We start from the raw sequence: 20,373 nt of genomic DNA, 5'->3' as shown, positions 1-20,373 counted from the left end.
CCTGATCATCTTCTAACACTGGAGAAAACCAGGAGTAGCTCCATGAAAGGAAATAAAGCTACGCCGGTTTAAAGCTAGTGAGAATGCATAGAGCTGGATGGTTTTATATCGGGGTGGGCAAATTTTTTGCCCCAAGGGCCACATCGGGGTTGCAAAACTGTATAGAGGGCTGGGTAGGGAAGGCTGTGCCTCCCCAAACAGCCTGTCCCCTGCCCCCTTTCCATCCCATCGTCCCCCCCCCCCGACTGCCTCCTCAGAACCCCTGACCCATCCAACCTGCCCTGCTCCTTGTCCCCTGACCGTCCTCCACACCCCCTGACAGCCCTCCCCCAGGGATTCCCACAGCTATCCAACCCCCCACCCCTAACTGCCACCCGGGACTCCCACTCCTATCCAACCGCATCCCCTCCCCCCCCCCCCCCGCTCCCTTACCATGGTGCTCAGAGCAGCAGGAGCTTGCAGCCCCACCGCCTGGCCAGAGCCAGCCCCACCGCCTGGCCAGAGCCAGCCACGCCACCCACGCTGCCTGGCAGGAGTAGTGGGCCAGAGCGCTGGTGGCACAGTGAGCTAAGGCTGTGGGGGAGGGGAGACAGCAGGAGAGGGGCCGGGGGCTAGCCTCCCGGCCAGGAGCTCACAGGCCAGGCAGGATGGTCCCATGGGCTGGATGTGGCCTGCGGGCTGTAGTTTGCCCACTTCTGTTTTATATTAACTATTATAAAGTCATATTTTCCGGTTTGAGTTTGAATATGTAGTGTTGTTCTGGTACGTTTTACATGTGAATAGAGAATAGAGAACACCTGTGCATTCAGTGCCATACGAATGGTTTCTAGTGCACAGAACTGATACATTGCCATAAGTATAATTTCTACGCAATCTTGGGTAAAGAGAAATTTGTGACATAACTCAGGTTATTAGCCCTTCTGAGGGTGTGCAGATGGCAGAGCTCCTATGGTAAACTTGTATATTGAGCTGGTGATTCCAATGGGTTGTAAGTGCTATATTATAGATGTGTTTGTGACTGTCTACCAGACTACAGGCCTGATCCGATTCCAATTGGAATCAAGAGAAACATTTCCATAGACCTCAGTGTGAGGTAGATTGGGACCTGAAACCTCATCTAGGCTACCAGTGGCTGCTGCTGTCATACAATTGGAAGATGAAGCCATTCAAGCGCCACTCCAGGTTCAAGTGTGTTTAATTAAATGGGAGGCAGTCAACAGAAGTAAACTGGGACCCTGTGTGAGGTCTCATCTTGAAGCTAGCGAGAAGAAAACTAGAATGTCACTCTCGAAAGCCTGAAGCACCACTAATGGGAAACACTGGTCTAGTAAAGAAATGCCAAGTAAATTAGGCCAATCGAGTTATTAAATCAGTTTTTAAACAACTTTGTTCTAATGCTTCAATGCAAATGGCATTCGTCTCAGGTCTTTATAATTTCTTTTTATGTAGGATCATTCATGAAGATGGTTTCTCCGGAGAAGACGTGAAGCAGTACAAGCCTGTGGTCTATAGCAACACTATTCAGTCACTGGCAGCTATCGTCCGTGCCATGGATACCTTGGGCATTGAATACGGTGATAAGGAGCGAAGGGTAGGTCAATATCCAGTTGAAACGAGGGACTGAATGATTTGCAAAGAGCTGCTTTGGAGGAAAAACTAGAGATTTCATAGCATGAGAAGAGGCATATTTGCACAACCCAAACACATCTAGGGGAAGATTTTCAGACATTTCAGTTACGCAATTGCATGACTAATTTGATCAGTTTGTGCAAATTGCATGTGCAAGTGGCTAACTTAATAGATTTGCACATGCATTTACTAATATGCACATGCAATTGTGTAATTATGGGCACAACTGCCTCTCTAAACGGTATGAAAATAGGGCCATAGGTTCTTCCATATTACAAAACCCAGCTGTCTCTGGACACAGCAGTGCATGGTCTCTTTTACAGGCCACAAATAGGTTCCTATTCTCCTACAAAGGTCCAAAATACAGATGTGAGCAAACAAACTCATGATAACCGTACAGTAGATATTTTCTACCCATTGGAAATTTGCTTGAGGCAAAAAAAATGAAATATTTCACAGAGAATGTTCTGCTGATGTTTAGTTGTCTTCCTTGGGCCTTGTCTATGTGGGAAAGTTTTTTTTTTTTTTTTTTTTTTTCAGAATAATTTTAGTTTTTTTCAGGGTAATTGGCCTTGTGTCTGCAAAAAAAAATTCTCTTTTTTTTTTAATTATCTGATTTCTTATTCTTCATTAACAATCCACTTTGGAAGTGAAATGACTTCTGGAATGAGGGTTTTTTCCCCAGAATAAGGTTTGTGTGGAGGCACACAGCAGCTGTAGTGTTTCAGATTAACTACTCCACTTCTGGCAGTCTTCCTGCTGCTATCCACACTGCTTAGCTTCTCACTTGCATTGGCATGTCTGTTTACCTGTGTGCCCTCTACTGCTCTGGGGTCATTTGGACCTGATGTCACTTTGCCCACAGCAAGGAGGTCTCAGTGTTGCTGTTTTTTTCATAGGGAAACTAAATCCTGGTGATATTTTCTACCATGATTTACAGAACAGAGACTATATACTATTGGAGATCTTGTGAGCAGTTTGAGAACCAACATGATGGCTTTGAATTGAATACTTCAATTTGTTGATTAGTCAGTGACTCATCTGCAACCAATGCACATAGCTTGTCTTTGCTAAAATCTATGCACGGCGGAAAAAAAATCATTCTCCATGTCTGATAAATAGTCTGTGACAGATGGCTTTAAATGTAAAATTTAATTTTTTTATGCATGAAATCCTAATTCTTTGAGGTTAAACCCATTCCACTTAGGCTCTGGCTTTACCAACTAATGGAGGATCTCAGTAATCAGGACTATGACTAATGGAAAATTGCTGCCTGAAATCTTTGGATAGCATTAAAGGTTATGTCAGTTCCTGTTCCTGCAGAGAAGGTGTCAACTGTTCCCTTGGAGAATTCCTCTTATTCCAAGGGGACTTGAGGACTACCCCTCATGTTCTCCCTGCCTCACGGAAACAGTGTCGTGGTGATGAGAAGTTGAGGTTTGCTTGGATTGTTGCTAACTCCGCTCCTCTTTTTCTTCTGGGCCAAATTTTTAAAGACAGCCTCTAAACTGGAGGGACTCAGCGCCCTCCCTCCCACCCCCCCTCACACAAAATCACAGTTTGAACGCAAAATCTGAATGGTGAGTGTACAGAAATGCAAACGCGGGGGTGAAGCCTCCGGCTTGGGATTCTTTGTTTTTGATGCATGCCCCAAACATGAATTTAACAGCCAAATCTTGGCAGCCCTTACTCAGCCAAAACCACCCTTTGACTTCTAAGGATCAGTTCCTACAGAAATAGGGTTTGAACAACGCCTCCCCCAGGTTAAGGTAACTGGAAAGGGCTCCATTGACGTCTCTGGGACTTAGATCAGGCCCATAACTAATAAAATATTCTTTGAACATGAGGACACCCTGCAATGTACCAGTGACACCCCTGTAATTTTGTTAGTACATATCTTCATTATACACAAGTCAATGAACAGACATTTTTTTAAAACAATGCCTCTGACATGCAGAGTATGTATGTCCCATTACAGGATTTTGGAAATAAGTAACCAGGCATGTGAGTTTAGTACCTGGCTCCACAATGCTTAAAAGCAATGGGTTACTGCAAAGCGTGATCTGAGGTAATACCAACTTTTGGATCCACCTTGAGAAAATCTTGTTCTTAAGCCAATTAGACTCACAGACTTTAAGGCCAGAAGGGACCATCGTGATCATCTAATCTCCATCTCCTGCTCATCACAGGCCACAGAACCTCACCCAGCCACTCTCGTAATAGACCCATAACCTCTAGGTGATTTACTAAAGTCCTCCAATCATGATTTAAAGGCTTGAAGTTACAGAGAATCCGCCATTTATTCTAGTTCATGCTGGCAAGTGACCTCTGCCCCAAGCTCCAGAAGAAGGTGAAAGTTCGTCCATATTAGACATTGGTATTACAAATCAATGCTTGTTTCACTTCCTGCACTAGCTATGGGATTTTAAACTAAGTGGTGAAACTTTTGACCCATGATTTTTATCTTGACAATGTCCCTTTCAGAGATACACGCAAAAGATTTAAGTGTATCAGACTTCTTTCCCCCTTCAGTTATTTTCATAATAATCATAAAAACAATCCACCCACATCCTAGAGTCGAAAGTGTATAGAATGAGAATAATGCAGTTAATACAAAAAAACTGGGGGGGTTCTAGTCAAATGGAAGAATCTCAAGGATAGGCTCTCAGGAGTCCACTCTTGGTGAAGAGCAGAAAAAGGGTGAAGTCATTTCATGTGAAGAAATGACTAATGTCCTGTAGGCCTTCAGGTATTTCTAATTCCTTTCTGGATGTTGTGGTCTTAGTGCGAATTCTGGGAATTGCTCCATACTAGCTCCAGGAGAGAGGTCTCAAGTTTATTTTGAAGTCTGTTGCAGAGAGAAAGGCTACCTGTTGTTGGCTGGGCACCTGCCAAAGGCTTTTAGCCTAGAGGATATTGATAGGCTGTCTAAGATCAAATAATCAGGCTTGAGTCAGTTCTTACTGAACTGGTTCACTCGGGGTGGCTGGATTGACTTCCCTCGAGTTACTCCTGATTTACAGAGGTGTAAGTGAGATCAAAATAAGGCCCTTGTGTTCAGACCGCGGCTTATCTGTTTATTAATAAAAAGCACAAGATCAAGGAGAAACATGGGCTATTTCATAACAGATCCTTACATTATCTCTTAGCTGATTTTCCTAGTATTTCTTCATTCTCACCGATCTAGCTATTGTAGAAATCAGTTCTCCTGGCCCTTTGCTCACCATTTGTTCCTTTCTCTTAGCCACCCCTTGCAAAAATTATTGGCTTTAAAGTGTATAATAGTATTTATTTTGATCTTGCAAGAAACAGAGAAATATTATACAGTTTCTGTTTCTTTGCATTTATTAGTTCACAGGTGCTCCAGACAGAGGGTTTGGTGCCATTAAACAGGCAATTTGACCAGTATTATAGCTACAGAATTCATCCCTTTAAAGTAATGCTTTTCCATTTTAAACCATTCCATAACAGGGCTGGTTGGAATGTGGTCCTTTTAGGGTGATATTCACTATTACGTGCAAGACCTATGCCCTGCAGTTAGGTCACAAGAAGCCGTGGATATGTCTTGTGGTGGCCTTCTGCACCAGGGTGAATTTCACCTGGGGTTCTTTAGAGATGGAAACTTGACATATACAAATTTTCAGCGTGAAAGAACTTATTTCATTTATAAAGTGTGACTGAGATGAATGACCTTGGGTTTTGTTGTTGATGTAGGACTCATTGGTGGTTTCAGAGATACAAGATCACTTGTTCATATTCACCCCTGCCACTTCCATTAGGCTAAATACTAAGCCTCCAAGAAGAATCATAACTGAATCCCTTAGCTTTTGTCAGTCAAAGTCATAAGGTGAACATAGTAAGTGCCAGAGATCCATTTATTATCAGCCTGTCTCTGACAAAGGCTAATGCCGGATGCTTCAGTAGAAAAGGTACCAACAGCCTAAGGTACTGTAATTATTACAGTACCTTGCTAGGGAAATTTCATCCTGACCCAAGCTGGTGATCATATGTTTGCCCTGAAGCATGAGGATGAATGGCTCTTGTGATGTTTATTTTAATTATCTTAGCTGCAGATACTGTTCTTATTTATATGCATCTAATTTATTTTTAAAGTTACTAGAGGCCCAACAGAAGAGTCCATTGGCAGGAAGAATTTTCTTCTATAGATTCTCCAGATTCTCCTCGTCAGTCGTTCATTATTACTACTACTAGTAATAGCTGGAAGTGCATGCTGTCAGAGTCGTGTGTAAAAAAAAAAAAAGCCAAAAATGGTGGAGAACTTAAAAATTGGACATAAAGGACTGAATTCCAGTGATGATTGAACCTGGTGAATGGTGTGCCTGTAACAATCTCATTGATTGTATGAGCGAGACTGCACAGATGGTGGATCAGTTGGCAAATTAACTGTAAAGTAAGGATGGTGATTGGTTGAGTTACAATGGTCTAGGACTGTTGGAAGGGCATAGATACAATCTTTACTTTAGCTGGAAGCCCAAGCTGTTGCACAGGTATAATTTGTAAAGTCAAAATGGCGAGAACTTAAAAATAGGACCAGACCGGCCCAGACCGCGAAACCCAGCGATGATCGAATCTGGTGATACTCTAAACAAAAAGAGCTCTCCGCATGCCTGCAGCTGTTTCCATCACTTCACTCTGACTCAGATGTTCTAGGCTTCAGAGTGACAATCCTAGAATCTTACTATATAGATTGGGGATATTGATGGCCAGGTTCTGCCCTTGGTCACAGATGTGTGACAATTGATTTCAGAGAGAGTGCATGAGTGTAACTGAGGGTAAAATTTCTGCTCAAATACCTGTAGTTGGCCCAGAAGGAACATGTGTGTATTTCTCATCATTACCTTTCTAACTGGATTCATAGGGGGAAAGCTAAGTAAGATTCAGGCCATAAAACGTACACCTATAGGTTAGACAGCCCTTAAAAGTGCCAGCATCTCTGAAAAACGCTCCTTCTCTTTAACTCATCCTTACAATCACACTGATCGGTATAGTTATGTAGGGGAACCTGAAGTCTAAAGTTAGTAACTGAAAGAAAAAACAAATCAATGCAAGTGTTGGATCAACCATAATTATGGGCAGATGATTGGTTTTCAGCTATTGCTTTGGGAGAGAGACAACGGGGTGAAGTCCAAGGTTAAAAATCTGAGCTATTGGTTATGAAAAATACCTTGCAGTACAGGTTAATGCTGCCCTCAGAATACGTTTGTAGTATGCTCTGGCTCAGTCTGAATTCTACATTTGTAACCACGCTGAGAGAATCTGGATATGTTTATAAATTTTAGGGACCCAAACTCACAGCCATGCATGGCCCTACATGCACTCTCACAAGGTTGAGGAAATTCTTTCTGTGTTTTGAATTCCTCTTCTTTAGTGGTATTTCACAAAAAAGGAGTGCAGGCTAAAATAGCCTCATTGAGTGAGTTTGTGTTAGCACAATGGACTGTAAATCTTCATCAGAGTTCTTATAGGGTGATGTATAAAATGCGTATTTACATAGTCTGAGCCTATAAGTGTGCACTGTGAACTAAATGACTTTTTTTACAATGCAGGTTATTGACCAGATATCTGGAGATGCGACAGCCTAAGCTGTCAATACATATTTAAACATTCTTTAAATGCATGGTATTGCCCAATTAGCCTTTTGCTTATCTGACTCCCTAAGAGGCTGTTGTTTAAGCAAGTGTTTTTAATGCCCATGAAATGAAGAGGTCTGTGTATTGAAATTCCCTTTGAAAGGTCATTACTGTGCATGTGGAACAGACAGTTTTTAAAGTTGAAAGCCCACATTCTCTCTCTCTCTCACACACACAAACACACACACGCACACACCTATTAAGTTATGGCAGCATAGCTATGATGGCCAAGAGTATGACCAAAAAAAAAAAAAAATCACACTCCCAAACTGACACTGGTATGCCAGCAAACCCCTCAGTGTAGAGACAACTATGCAAACAATAGAGTGCTTCCGTTGGCTTAGCTAACATTATTTGGGGGAGCTGGCAGAGCTATGCTGGGAGAAGAACTCCTTCTGTTGGTATATGCTGCGTCTACACTAGGAGGCTATGTCAGCATAGATATACCAGCATAGTCTCTATAACACAGGGCTTGTCTCTACTTACTGCAGGATCGATGCATGGTGATCGATCCACCGGGGGTCGATTTAGTGGGTCTAGTGAAGCGCCGGAGTGAAGACCCACTAAATCGACCGCTGATCGCTCTCCTGTCGACTTCGGTACTCCACTGGAACGAGAAGCACAAGGCAGTGTAGATACCGCAATAAGCTGACCTAAGGTACGTCAACTCAAGCTGTTATTCACATAGCTGGAGTTGCATAACTTAGGTCGACTTAGCCCCGTATGTAGACCTGCCCATAGACATAGCCTATATCAGGGATTGGCAACCTTTGGCTCACAGCCCACCAGGGAAAGCCCCTAGCAAGCCGGACTGGTTTGTTTACCTGCCGCGTCCACAGGTTCGGCCAATCGCGGCTCCCACTGGCCGCAGTTCGCTGCTCCAGGCCAATGGGGGCCATGGGACAGGCGGCCAGCACTTCCCGCAGCACTCATTGGCCTGAAGCAGCGAACCATGGCCAGTGGGAGCTGCCATGCAGCAGGTAAACAAACCAGCCCAGCCCACCAGGGGCTTACCCTGACGGGCCACATGCCAAAGGTTGATCCCTGGCCTATATCATAAGTGACAGGACCATAACACATATGATCACTTGGCAGCTTTTAACTTTTTATGTTGCAGTCATTTGAGTTAAGCAAGTATACACACACACACACACACAAAGTGCATCTTGTGTGATTCTGAAAGGAATAAAGAATTGCTCCTGGTCTTGCATCTTCCCTGGCAAGTTCCAGTCCCTCATGAAAGAATGAATGAGTTAGGAACCTCAGCATGGAAATCTTCTGGCTGGTAGTTTCCCAGCAAAAACATTAGCACCTGCCAATTACTAGCGGGATATATTTTGTTAAATCTCTCCATCCTCAGAATTGTAAGACCTGTAATAATATACAATATCCCACTCTGCCTCAGTCGGGGAATGATTTTCTAGGTCAGTCTGGTACCAGTCAGCTCTGAGCACTCCTTGGCACAACCATACTAGCAGATTTGTGAAAGAATTGTGGGTTTTATGATAAAAACATGAAATTTGGCAGAGTCTTAGGGCATGACCTAATCAAGATTTTCAGATACGGGGCCATGGCCAACTCATGCTATGTTGGCTGTAGCAGCCATTTTAAGTTCTGAATGCATTTTTTCTACTGATGTTTTTCTGATACTGATTGTTTATGATATTAAACTATCCCAGTGGAGTTTTGTGTTTGTACATTTAGATTCCTATTGTCTTAGGAGTCCCAAAAACGAAAGCAATGAAGTGTGACAGGTTGAGGTTATACAAAAATAGTAAAAATTAACATGCTCTGAAGTGTCACCAGAGAATAGTTAAAAAAATAATAAGTTTACAAGCATCTATTCATGAACAGAAAGTTATATTTCTCTACCACAATAATTCAGATTGATCTATGCATAACAGGATATTGCTGTGTCTCAAAAAGATGGAAAAGGCAGCTTACATAAACATGCAGCCTAAAACAAATGAAGAAACAAGAAGGACTTTCCAGTCTTCAGTATATTGAAACATCTCATTCCCCACCATTTTTCAAGGAGGAGAGCTGCAGTTTGGTCTTGGAGGTCTCCTTCACAGGAGGCCTGCTGAACAAGGGGACTTTATTTCACTTGATAAGCTCTGTTAATGGCTTAGTTTTGTCTTGCAATCTCTGTTACAAACAGGTCATACTGCTTCTGCCCAGTCTTCTCAGTGTCACTAGCAGAGACAATCACAGCAGGGCCTACAAATGTCTTTGGTGTTCAGTTTAACTAAGTCTACACTCCCTTCTGAGAAGGGGTTTCTCTTGTCTTCTATGACCTCAACAAGTGCCTGAACATGCCATGCAAAAGAAGTCTGGACACCTATCACCTGCTCATGGTGCTTTGTGTTAGACCCTTTTCCGGCGGTTCCTTTCTCTGCTGTGGCTTCAAATTCTCCTGTCAGCCTGGCCACTTCTGGTCCCGCAGTCGTCTGGTGCTGAGAGTCCTCTGGCCTTTTTACTCCTGCAGCTCCACCATCCCCTTTGATTCTGGCAGCGTTTTGCTCAGGAGCTTGGTAAAGCTCAATTGCAGAGAAAACATGCTATGTCTTGCAAACTGTAAAGTTGTCCTTTAGGAACTCTCTGGCTGTGTCTGGAAGCCTTGTGTGAAGGCTTTACCATATCGTGGAGGTGAGCAGGCACCCAATGAACAGGAACTCATTGAACAATAATTAATATGATCTAACGCAAAGAACCAGAGTGACAGCTTTCTACGGCATTCAGTGTAGAGAGCAAAGCATGCCTGGTGGATTGACAGCATATCAGGGTCAATACAAGGAGCTCCGGAAGAAGAGTGATATGTCAGAAGTGGAACAATTGGTTTTCTATTTTTTTCTTGTCACACCATGACAATACCTGTGAGTGCTTCATCTTCCCTGAGACCTTGGGTAAACTGTCTGTATGCATTTTGAGCAAGATGTACAGAGTACTGGTAGTTGGGCACACCTAGTTCGAGTGACATGAGATGCTTTCATGAAGGAATAAGCCATTCCTGGAGAGGCTACTTTGGCCTGAACAAGGGCTTCCGTGCATCCATGGTCTTCTAGCCAGCCAATCTCCAATCAACTTTTGACTTGACATCTCCAGATGAAGACCACCCAGCATAAGGATAAATTTGTCCTCTCCATAACCAGCAGGTCAGGTCAGCTGTATCTGTCTGATTATGGTGAAAAGGGGAGGACCCGCAGTGGGTTTAGGTGGTGTACAGCATTCCTTATCACATCTGTGGCACAACAAATCATTGACAGAGACTTGGAATCATCTGGAAAGAGGGGATGAAGCACAGTAATGGCTGGGGCAAAATCTGGCACTGTCTGCTTGCTGTCATGGTAAGCTGCCCAGGGAATGTCTTGATCTCCATTAAAGGTATTCAGATTTGCTGCTTGCCTTGTTCAAGCCTCCTGCATTCTTCTTGCAGGGCTTAGGTAATCAGTTGTCTGTCAGTCTTGATTTCAACATTTGCAGCAAGGATGGTTTTCTTCAAGATCAATGGAGGGACAATTGTGTAAGACTCAAGAAGTGATGACAGTCTTCTTCACTGATGCTGCAGTCTCTCAGTCCCAGGTGGGAATTCCATGGACAACTCCCTCCACTTGAGTACTGGATGGTGAAAAAGTGATAGCCCAGTTCCGTGGAAGGAGTCTGTTGCTATGGTAGAGCTGGGCTTGTGGTCTCTGTTGTCTATGGTCACAGTAGTGAACAGATCATCACAAAACTTTAGAGGATAGACTGTATTCTCATCTTCAAAGTGTTAGCATGCCCTGTTTGCCATGCTGGTAGAGATGGCCAACGCTGTCATAGGAGATGGGCAATCCAACTTTCAAGAAGTTATCTACTAGTTCACTTTTCAATGTCTGTGCATGAAGCCTCAAACCGGCACAGATTGGCAAAAGTAAGTCTCTCAAGTTTTTGTTGTGGTACAAACTTTTTGTGCCTTCATGGCATTGGATGTTACTTTGACACAACTGTTGCAATACAACAGCAAGGGTAGCTGTATTAACGGACACTTGTTCTGACTGTATTTTAATGTTCAGACTATCCAATATCATGGACACCAGTGCCAATAGTGATTCCAGCATCCTGGGTCCAAAGATCCAGTACACTGTGTTTTCATTTGAAACATGTGCCTTCATATAATTTTTGCTCTTTGGGACAGGTGAAGTGCTTCTTTGTCACAGTCTTCCTCACATGCTTTTTGGAGGACATGTCCAATATCCTGATTAAAGCCAAAGACCGCATCAGGTCCTTCTTTGTGTGCTTGGGGATCTGGAATGTGTCAAACTATACGGGATTTTAATTCAGTGCTGTGAATGTGCCCAGCCAGTGTCACTTTCAGATATTCTAGTGTAGTTGTATAGAGCCTGGGGAGATCTGCTAGTTCAAAGACTGGAGCCACATCTTCATTCAGTCTCGTCTCTTCAATATATCAGTTCAGCAAAGGCAATCCCAGTTTTCTTATCCCTGCCTTAGTTAGAAAGAGACACCAAACATCTTGCATGATATTTTGCCTCTTGGGCCACAAAGTCCCCTGCACTTAGTTTTGCAAGCAAGTTCTGGTCTTGCAGCTGAAGTGCACACTTGTGGACTCAATGATCAGTGCTGAAGTAGAAGCTTCATGGAGGCCATCTAACAGTAGGTTCATGTCACAAATAAAGCTGGCTTCTTTTTCTGGGGTGCCTTTGTGTTGCTCAGTTAAACATGCATCTTTCCTCTGCAGTTTATCTGGGTTCATCCACAACTTCCGTAGGTTTTTTTTCCCTCTCAGCCCTTTTAAGTGTGGTCCTGTTAAAACTTGATATAGCAGGATTTGTGCCAACATCCATTGGTCTTGGTCAGAGTCTTTTTAATACCATCGCTGTCATCTAATCTACACACGTCTATTGGTATGGGAAATGCATTCAGCTTATGAAAGTGTCTGACACTGGTTGACAGCCAGATCCAAAATGGCTCTTTTTGATTCTTTTGGATTAATCAACTGCACCCGTGTCTTCCTGACAAAACACACACTTGCCCCAGTCAGTTGAGGAATAGGGTGTCTCCATTGATGGATCTGGCTCTTGAATAAACATGTATCTTTCTGATATGTTAGAAGCTCTAGTAACAGCCAATATGAATCTCATATCTTTTGCTGCTGTGAACAGTTAATACTACCCAATCACCACGCAGCTTTCACACCACCAAAGTAGTATCTGAAAAAAAGAGAGAACTGAGATTAAATTCTACCAAGATTACACTGACAATCCAAATTAGTACAAAATGTGTCCTTATGCCAAATTTAAGGTCACAGTGAAGCAAAACCAAAACCACACGCTTTGTATGTCCAACTGTAAAACGATGTTGTTTGCCGATTAAGACGATGTTGTTAAAATAGCAGCCACAGCCAACATGAGTTGGCGAACACCCCATATCTGAACATCTCGATTAGATCAGGCCCTAAGACTTTGGCAAATTTCATGCTTTTATCATAAAACCCACAATTCCATCTTGTTTTGCACAGAGCTGATCAGCTATAATGGCAAAATAGCAAGAGGCCTGAATGTTCATTTTAAACACTGAACTGGCGGCAAAGACAGCTATATATATATATATGGGACGGTATCGAAGAGTTCATGTACTTGTGGAAGTGCCTTGGTGTGCCAGAGAAGGAGCCTGTGTCTATATTTCTCTCCCTCTGCTCAGAACGTGTGTTACACCAAGTTAAGTTTCTACAAAACGCTCACTTAGGCCTCTATACTTAAAGTCACACCTGTCTGCTTAGGTGCAACTCGGACACTCCCTCATGAAATGGCCTTTAAATTTGACGCTATAAGTAGAAAGAAATCTGCCTTTGTTTAACTAATACATTTAGAAGCCACAGGACAGGAATGTTGCAAGAAAAGCAACTGGCAATGGTGAAATAATACGTTAAATAAAGCAAGTCACTCCCAGTTTTAACGTCGACCTTCCTTGCACATTTTCTGTCTCCTCCACATGTTCATTACCATTATTTACACATCGGATAAACACGTGTACAGGGCTTTAATGGGAGTCTAACAGCACCTTACACACCCTGTTTAGTTTGGTGCTGTGAGCATGCAGGAGAGTTTTACTGGGTGGAAAATTTAAGCTTTAAGGGGTGAGATCATGTACATCCAATGATTTTATTTAAAACTCAACTATACCAAGGCCCAGACAGCACTGTTATAACCTCCTACATGACATGTAATGTTTTGGAAAGATTCTGCTTCATGTTCCATCACAGGCCTTTATAAAAACCATAAGAGAGATGATCCTTGAAATAATCCATCTCAAGTTTTACATGGAACTTGTTGCTTGCTGGCTCAGGACATTTGGAGATTTTATTTACTTTCTGGCAGATGAGTGGTCATGCTATGTATATCCGGTTGCTTTTTATTTTATTATTGAGGGCTTAGTGTATTAAAAAAGCTTTCAGTAACTTAAGACAGACTCTAGAGTTGATGGACAGTGAGCGAGCCTGCAAGTCATGTGACCTTTAAGTTAACCACAGATAGCCATGGCACCTTCTCTTGCCAGTATTTTTTCAATAGAAAGAGACCTGGAACTCAGCGAGACCTCCAGTTTTGCTGCATGTAGTGGAGAATGCAGACAGGACCCGCCACACCTGTATATGGTAGATTTATCATAAGAACATCAACAATTATATTCTGTTGTCGCTAAAAGGAATTTCCACCATGCTGAGTGTCATGACGACACATTACCTAGGGCTGCTGTCACAGGATATCCATCTAGCACTCAGAAATTTTAGGGAGAGGTGCCCCATACTAAATTAAATAGGCTGATAAGTCTTTATGTCCATGTGTCAAGGTTCCTTCCCCACTCTGAACTCTAGGGTACAGATGTGGGGACCTGCATGAAAGACCCCCTACGCTTATTCTTACCAGCTTTAGTTAAAAACTTCCCCAAGGTAGAAACTTTGCCTTGTCCTTGAACCGTATGCTGCCACCACCAAACGTGTTAAACAAAGAACAGGAAAAGAGCCCACTTGGAGACGACTTCCCCAAAATATCCCCTCAAGCCCTACACCCCTTTCCTGGGGAAGGCTTGATAAAAATTCTCACCAATTGGTACAGGTGAACACAGACCCTTGGATCTTAGGAACAATGAAAAAACAATCAGGTTCTTAAAAGAAGAATTTTAATTAAAGAAAAGGTAAAAGAATAAAGTAAATAAAAAAGTAAATAAGTAAAAGGTAAAAGGTTACAGGTAACCTCTGTAAAATCAGGATGGTAAATACCTTACAGGGTAATCAGATTCAAAACACAGAGACTCCCTCTAGGCAAAAACCTTAAGTTACAAAAAGACACAAAAACAGGAATATACATTCCCTCCAGCACAGCTTATTTTCCCAGCCATTAAACAAAAGAAAAGCTAACGCATTTTCTAGCTAGATTACTTACTAACTTAACAGGAGTTGGAAGGCTTGCATTTCTGATCTGTTCCCAGCAAAAGCATCACACAGACAGACAGACAACCTTTTGTTCCCCCCTCCCCTCCAGATTTGAAAGTATCTAGTCTCCTCATTGGCCATTTTGGGTGAGGTGCCAGCTAGGTTACCTTAGCTTCTTAACCCTTCACAGGTGAAAGGGTTTTGCCTCTGGCCAGGAGGGATTTTATAGCACTGTATGCAGAAAGGTGGCTATCCTTCCCTTTATATTTATGACACCATGGCTAAGCCAGGCCTCCCTTTTTCACCTCCTGCCCCCTCTTCCTGGAATACCTGATATAATGAGGTATGTTTCCATAACCATCATTTGCATTTTTGAGCAGCAAAGGGTAATCAAAAAATGCAGTGAGTTTCTCAGGGAAAAAGAAAAAGGCACTTGTTGTGTTCACAGTCTGTCTTGTTGCTATGGGAGATGGTTGGCTCGTTCAGGGACAGATTTTTTGTCACTGGCTGAGATGGCCAAAGCATTCGGTTTTAACTAACAAAAAAAAGGGAGTGATGGAACGAGAGCAATTGAGAGAGAACTGAGGATGAATGCTGGAGAAGGGAAACACGTTCTGCGTGTACAATGGACTCCCCAAATGCCCAATTACAAATGCAGCAAAAATCTCTGAAGTGGGAAGCTGCTTGATACACATTAGGTTAATGCTTTTTCTTCTGTCCTCCTCCATCCTGTCCCTCCCCCGGACCCCTGCAAAGTGCTGATACTGAGGGAAATCTCTCTGAGGAAAAAGAACAAAACAGGGATCAGATCCATGCCTTGCCAGGCAAACGATCATTTAAAACTTAATTTGTGCAGTGTAAAAATGCTCCTATAAAAACAGAAGTCAGGACGGTAGGTATAGGAACCCACCTCCTCGGGACAGTTCTGTAAAGTGCAAGGAGGTCAGGCTTTCAATGGCCAATGAGAGGTGAGGTCCACAGGGCTGAAAGCCCTCAGCAGTTAGTGGCTTTAGGCCATGGGGTTATTCCAGCTCAGCTCAGGGGATCTTTATGACAGTTGCTTTGGTGAGGAACACAGGTTCTCCTGGTCTTTGTTGCTCTGCACAGCTGCAGTCAGAGCTCATTCTCACAGGCTGCACTGAAGTATATATTGATATATTCCTTTATCCTTTCCCTTTACCCCACATTATCCAGATGTCACTCAAAAGCTGTCCAAATAAGCTGCTGAATTTCCTTTGGATCTCAGCTGCCTCTTGCATAGACCAGCCTAAAAAAAACACAACTTTCTCAAATACAAGGTTGCTCCATTATTGATTCATCAGTCCATCTTTTTCCAGAATGTCTATTCCCCAGAGCACTTCTGTAGGTCCGCATCATGTATTCTAAGAGGAATGCATTCAAAGCGGCCACCAGAGTGTGTGCACAGATGGTCATTGCCATCCTTAATGTGCCAAAAGAACTAAGCTGAGTCTAAAGTCAGTTTATTCACACCCTGGTCTGATGCGCCTGGCCCCATTCCCTATAAGAGGGCCATATGAGAAAGGCTCAGTGACACGTTTGCAGAGGAAAGAAAGTATGAAAGTCCAGAGACCTGGTGGAACAGGTGGCTCAGTGAAGCCTGGGTTGACTTTAGAAAACCAGGTTAATACACAGGGATACCTCCCAGCAGTAGAACAGGTTATTATTCATTGAATAAAGGGTAGGGGACCATCCTTTTAGGATCATAGAATATCAGGGTTGGAAGGGACCTCAGGAGGTCATCTAGTCCCACCCCCTGCTCAAAGCAGGACCAATCCTCAATTTTTGCCCCGTCCCTAAATGGCCCCCTCAAGGATTGAACTCACAACCTTCAGTTTAACAGGCTAATGCTCAAACCACTGAGCTATCCCCCCCCCCCCCGCTTTTAGAGCTGAAGTGGCAGCTGTTCCCATAGATTATTGGGTGCGGAATACAGGAACCACAATAGAGCTAAAGAGAAATAGTCATTTCAATCTCTATTCAAAAGGAGAGCAGCTGGGAAAGTCTCTGGGCCCAATCCTCAGCTAGTGTAAATTGGCATACCCACAGTGACTTGCGGGGAGCTACTGCTGATTCACATCAGCAGAGGACTGGCGCTCAGTGGTTCAGTCCCGGCTGTTAAGATGCTGAGGAAGGACATAAAGCGGAATTGGCTCCAACACAAGAGGAAAGAAGGCTCTGCCCAGCCACTGTAGACACATTTCACATCAATTAATATTTAAAACCAACTGGCTGGGGCTAACGGCGCTTAGAACTGTTGGCACAAAGAAATAATAAATGGAAAGTGTAGCGTACCCGGTGCTCTGGATTTGTTTGAGTAATAGCTCTGGAGTTTATTATTTTATTGCCACGATTGAATAAAATGGGTAGGGTTAGGACTCCATGAACTCTTTGCACGGAATCCCAACTGCACCCAAGATCAGAATGATGAACCTCGGCCTATGAAAGCTCTGCAAGCCTTGGGTTCACACGGCCTAATCCCCGCACCTTCTCTGAGTAGGCAAGTTACAGGCCCTGCAGAGGGAATAGGGAGTGACCACACAACACTGCTCTGAAGATCAGGAGATCCACCAAGAAAGGACAAGCCTTCATGGTCCTCAAGTTATCTCAGGGCGAGCATGGGACAAAACCTGGAGGAGAGCCAGGTGAATAGGTGTGTCATGTGGGGGAGATGGATGGAATAGGAAGTTTTGGGTTTATAGAACCTAAACCTCAACCAGCAAAAGGTAGTTCATTGTCAATTCTCGCAGAGCACACTCTGCTGGGCTCACAATTCCATAGCACATCCAGCAGCAATATCCAGGATATAGCACATTTCATCTGGGACTCTGTATTGGAATTGTTTCTGGGTACGTGTTTAAAATCAGAAAACATTAGGATTAAATAGGTGTGCCATTAGCTAGCATGTGCATGGTAATACATGAATTAATCACAGCAACGTACTGGGTAACATAAATGTCACCAAGGGATGGAATAAGGCTTTGGCATTTATTGATGAAAGGCAACCCTCTGGATTAACCCATCAAATGGTGGCTTTGCCAAGGCAATGCAAACTATTCAGTAAACTGTATGTTCATACTAAAATTAAAAGGATAAATGGACCAGATTCAGTTACACTGGTATAAAGCTGGAGTGACTCCAGTGTAGTCAAGAGTTACTCCAGTTTTCCACCAGTGTGAGAGAGAGCAAAATTTGGCCCATTATTTTTACCTAAAGCCTTAACCCGTGTCCCTTGAACCCGTTAAAAAACGCATTGCACTGAGTCGTGCAGGATGGGACCATAATGTCTTTGGATCAGTTGCATTAGGCACTTCACTGATGTACAGATGTGCACAAATCTGATCAAAATCTACAGTCCCAAGACTGGCACGGGAGCTTACAAATGCAGCCCATTACTCCAGCAGGATTCTGCACGGGGGTAACGGTTCATGCTAGCAAATCCTGTTGCAGGATTAGGACCTAAGTGAGTGAGAGTAGTAGGAACCCAACACCCCTCAAAATCAGGCAGTAAGATTCCTAAGGATAAAACCGCACAAAATCAGTCACCAGGTCCTGTGCCAGGGGATTTGGGCTTGGTGCAATTCCCATTAAGTTAATGGATATGCTCCCCCTGATCCTGGTGGGAGTTGGAGCAGGCCTCAAAGAAGAAAACATGAACCTAAGCCTCAATGCAGCAAGTTAGGTGAAAATGAAAGAGGAAAATTGCATCCATTACCCAGAGATTTTCCTTAATAAAAGGGGGAAGGGGTAAAGAATCATTTAAGACAAACTGTCCTTTAGACAATACACTTTCACATTCCCATAGGGCCTTTCCTCCCCAGGGATCCCAAAGCCTCTTGCAACGTGCCAGATCCCAAAGTTTGTACTCAGCCACACAGAGTAAGGATTGAGTAAAGCCATGAGGATTTGCCCCAACACATGTGCAAGTAATCGCTTCACCATCACAGAAATGCAGCCCACTCTGGAGTGAAGCATGGTAGCTGTTTTACGGCACACAAGAGTGCCATGTCCAACTGTAGGGGGGATTTAGGTAGGTAGAATGTAGTCACGCTCACCAGCATTTGGCCAGGATATAAGCAGCATGGCAGCAATGAGTCTTTGAGGGGGATTTAAATGTAGAGGACCTCAGGAAGCTCAGACCATGGAGCTTGGAAGAAGGCACAGGGGTGTTTATGTGGGAAACTGACAAATGGCACGGCAGGGGAGAAACACTGAGTGGAAGTGTGATGAGGGCAGGGCAGAGTGTGACAGACAAGATGCTTGAATTTGTGGTGATGACAATAGTTGTTCCCATAGGCCTCTAAAATACCAGTCAGGTTATTCTGGGTCAAAGTAGGTCGGTCCAAATGGATAGAGCTGGGATAGGGCTAAGTTCTACCAGGAATACTGAGACTGAAGCACAACCCTGCTGATTCAATCAATTCAGCCCATCATTGCCCGAAAATGGGACTTTTTGAAAGTTATGGTCTTAAAACTGAGGGTTTATTATAGACCCTAGAGCCAGGCATAAGGGCCCGTCACAGCCCAGCCCTATGTGTTCTCTTTGCTCCTTACAACAAATCAATTACTCATTGCTACCAGTAGAGATTCTAGAATCAGAATTTAGCTGGCCATGTAGTTGATGCTCCACAGGGTTGATCCATGAGTTCACGTCTCTTCAGCTGCAGTATATTGGTTCTGCATTGATGACAATGCTTAGATTTTGGTCAGTAAATCAAGAATAGAGAATGATCCTCACATAGTGAAAAGTTCTCTATAATATGAGGTCCCACTTCTACACAGTCACTCTACTAATAAGCCCATGTTAATTCTACAGTGGAAACAAATTCTATCAGCATGTCATAGCTGTCAGCATGGGCTACAACCTGAGAACAGATTTTGGCTCAAAGAGAGAGCCAATTAAGTAGACAGGCTGGAGCCTGCCTTAGCACCAAGTAATCATTAGGCGCTCAAGTGGGGCTGAGTTAGTCTGTTTGTCTCACTTCACGTGGATATTCAGGCAAGAAACTGACATGTAGCATCGGGCCAAAATTTGATCCTATAACTGTCATTATATTGATTGCAAGTATCTATTTTTCCATAGTGCAGTAATAATAAATGGGCAAACTTTGGATCTGAGTCTTTTAGGAAATGTATGTGTGCTTGTTCAGGGAAATAAATGTCTGATAGAAGAAATCCCCTGTGATTATTTGTGATGGAGAGAGAAAAACATCAATGCTGGAGAATGGGAGGAAGAATCCAAGTGGAAACATCCTATAAAATTTCATAGGGTTGGATCCAATAGGATTCTGTAGAAAGCTAATAAAATTGTTTAGTAATGTAGTACTGGATAGAGATTAGGATACGTTCTATAGGAATTTTGAACTATCCTATAACATTCTAAAGCAGAGCCTAGTCCTCTCTGAAATTCCATATTGTGATCGGAAAAACCCATAAAAAAAACCCCGTTAAATTCCATAGGGAAGACAGGGCAATGTTGAATGAGATCAAAGAGAGGGGACAGAAATGTGCAATGTTGCTTTCTGGAAAATGCCGTCTTCTTAAGCATTTGAAGTGCCAGCATGATATCTCTGAAGTCTGTTCTACATCGTGGTGTCAACTGTGTTGTCATGGCAACATTTTAATCCTCACTTAAAGGTAAACATTTGG

At 43.2% G+C, this 20,373-nt stretch overlaps 1 protein-coding gene across 3 annotated transcripts in view; it reads left to right on the top strand.

Moving 5' to 3' along the window:
* GNAO1 (G protein subunit alpha o1) overlaps nt 1-20,373 on the top strand; it is a 294,593-nt gene that overhangs the window by 85,853 nt on the left and 188,367 nt on the right. For all 3 annotated transcript variants that reach the window (XM_038368089.2, XM_043495136.1, XM_038368090.2), the window contains exon 3: nt 1,450-1,591. In XM_038368089.2, coding sequence (XP_038224017.1) covers nt 1,450-1,591 — 142 coding nt within the window. The remainder of the gene's footprint in view (nt 1-1,449; nt 1,592-20,373) is intronic.

Source organism: Dermochelys coriacea, chromosome 12, assembly GCF_009764565.3.
Source record: "Dermochelys coriacea isolate rDerCor1 chromosome 12, rDerCor1.pri.v4, whole genome shotgun sequence".
Classification (NCBI taxonomy): domain Eukaryota; kingdom Metazoa; phylum Chordata; order Testudines; family Dermochelyidae; genus Dermochelys; species Dermochelys coriacea.
Note: the sequence above shows the minus strand (reverse complement) of the source record. Positions and strands in the feature narration are given on the sequence as shown.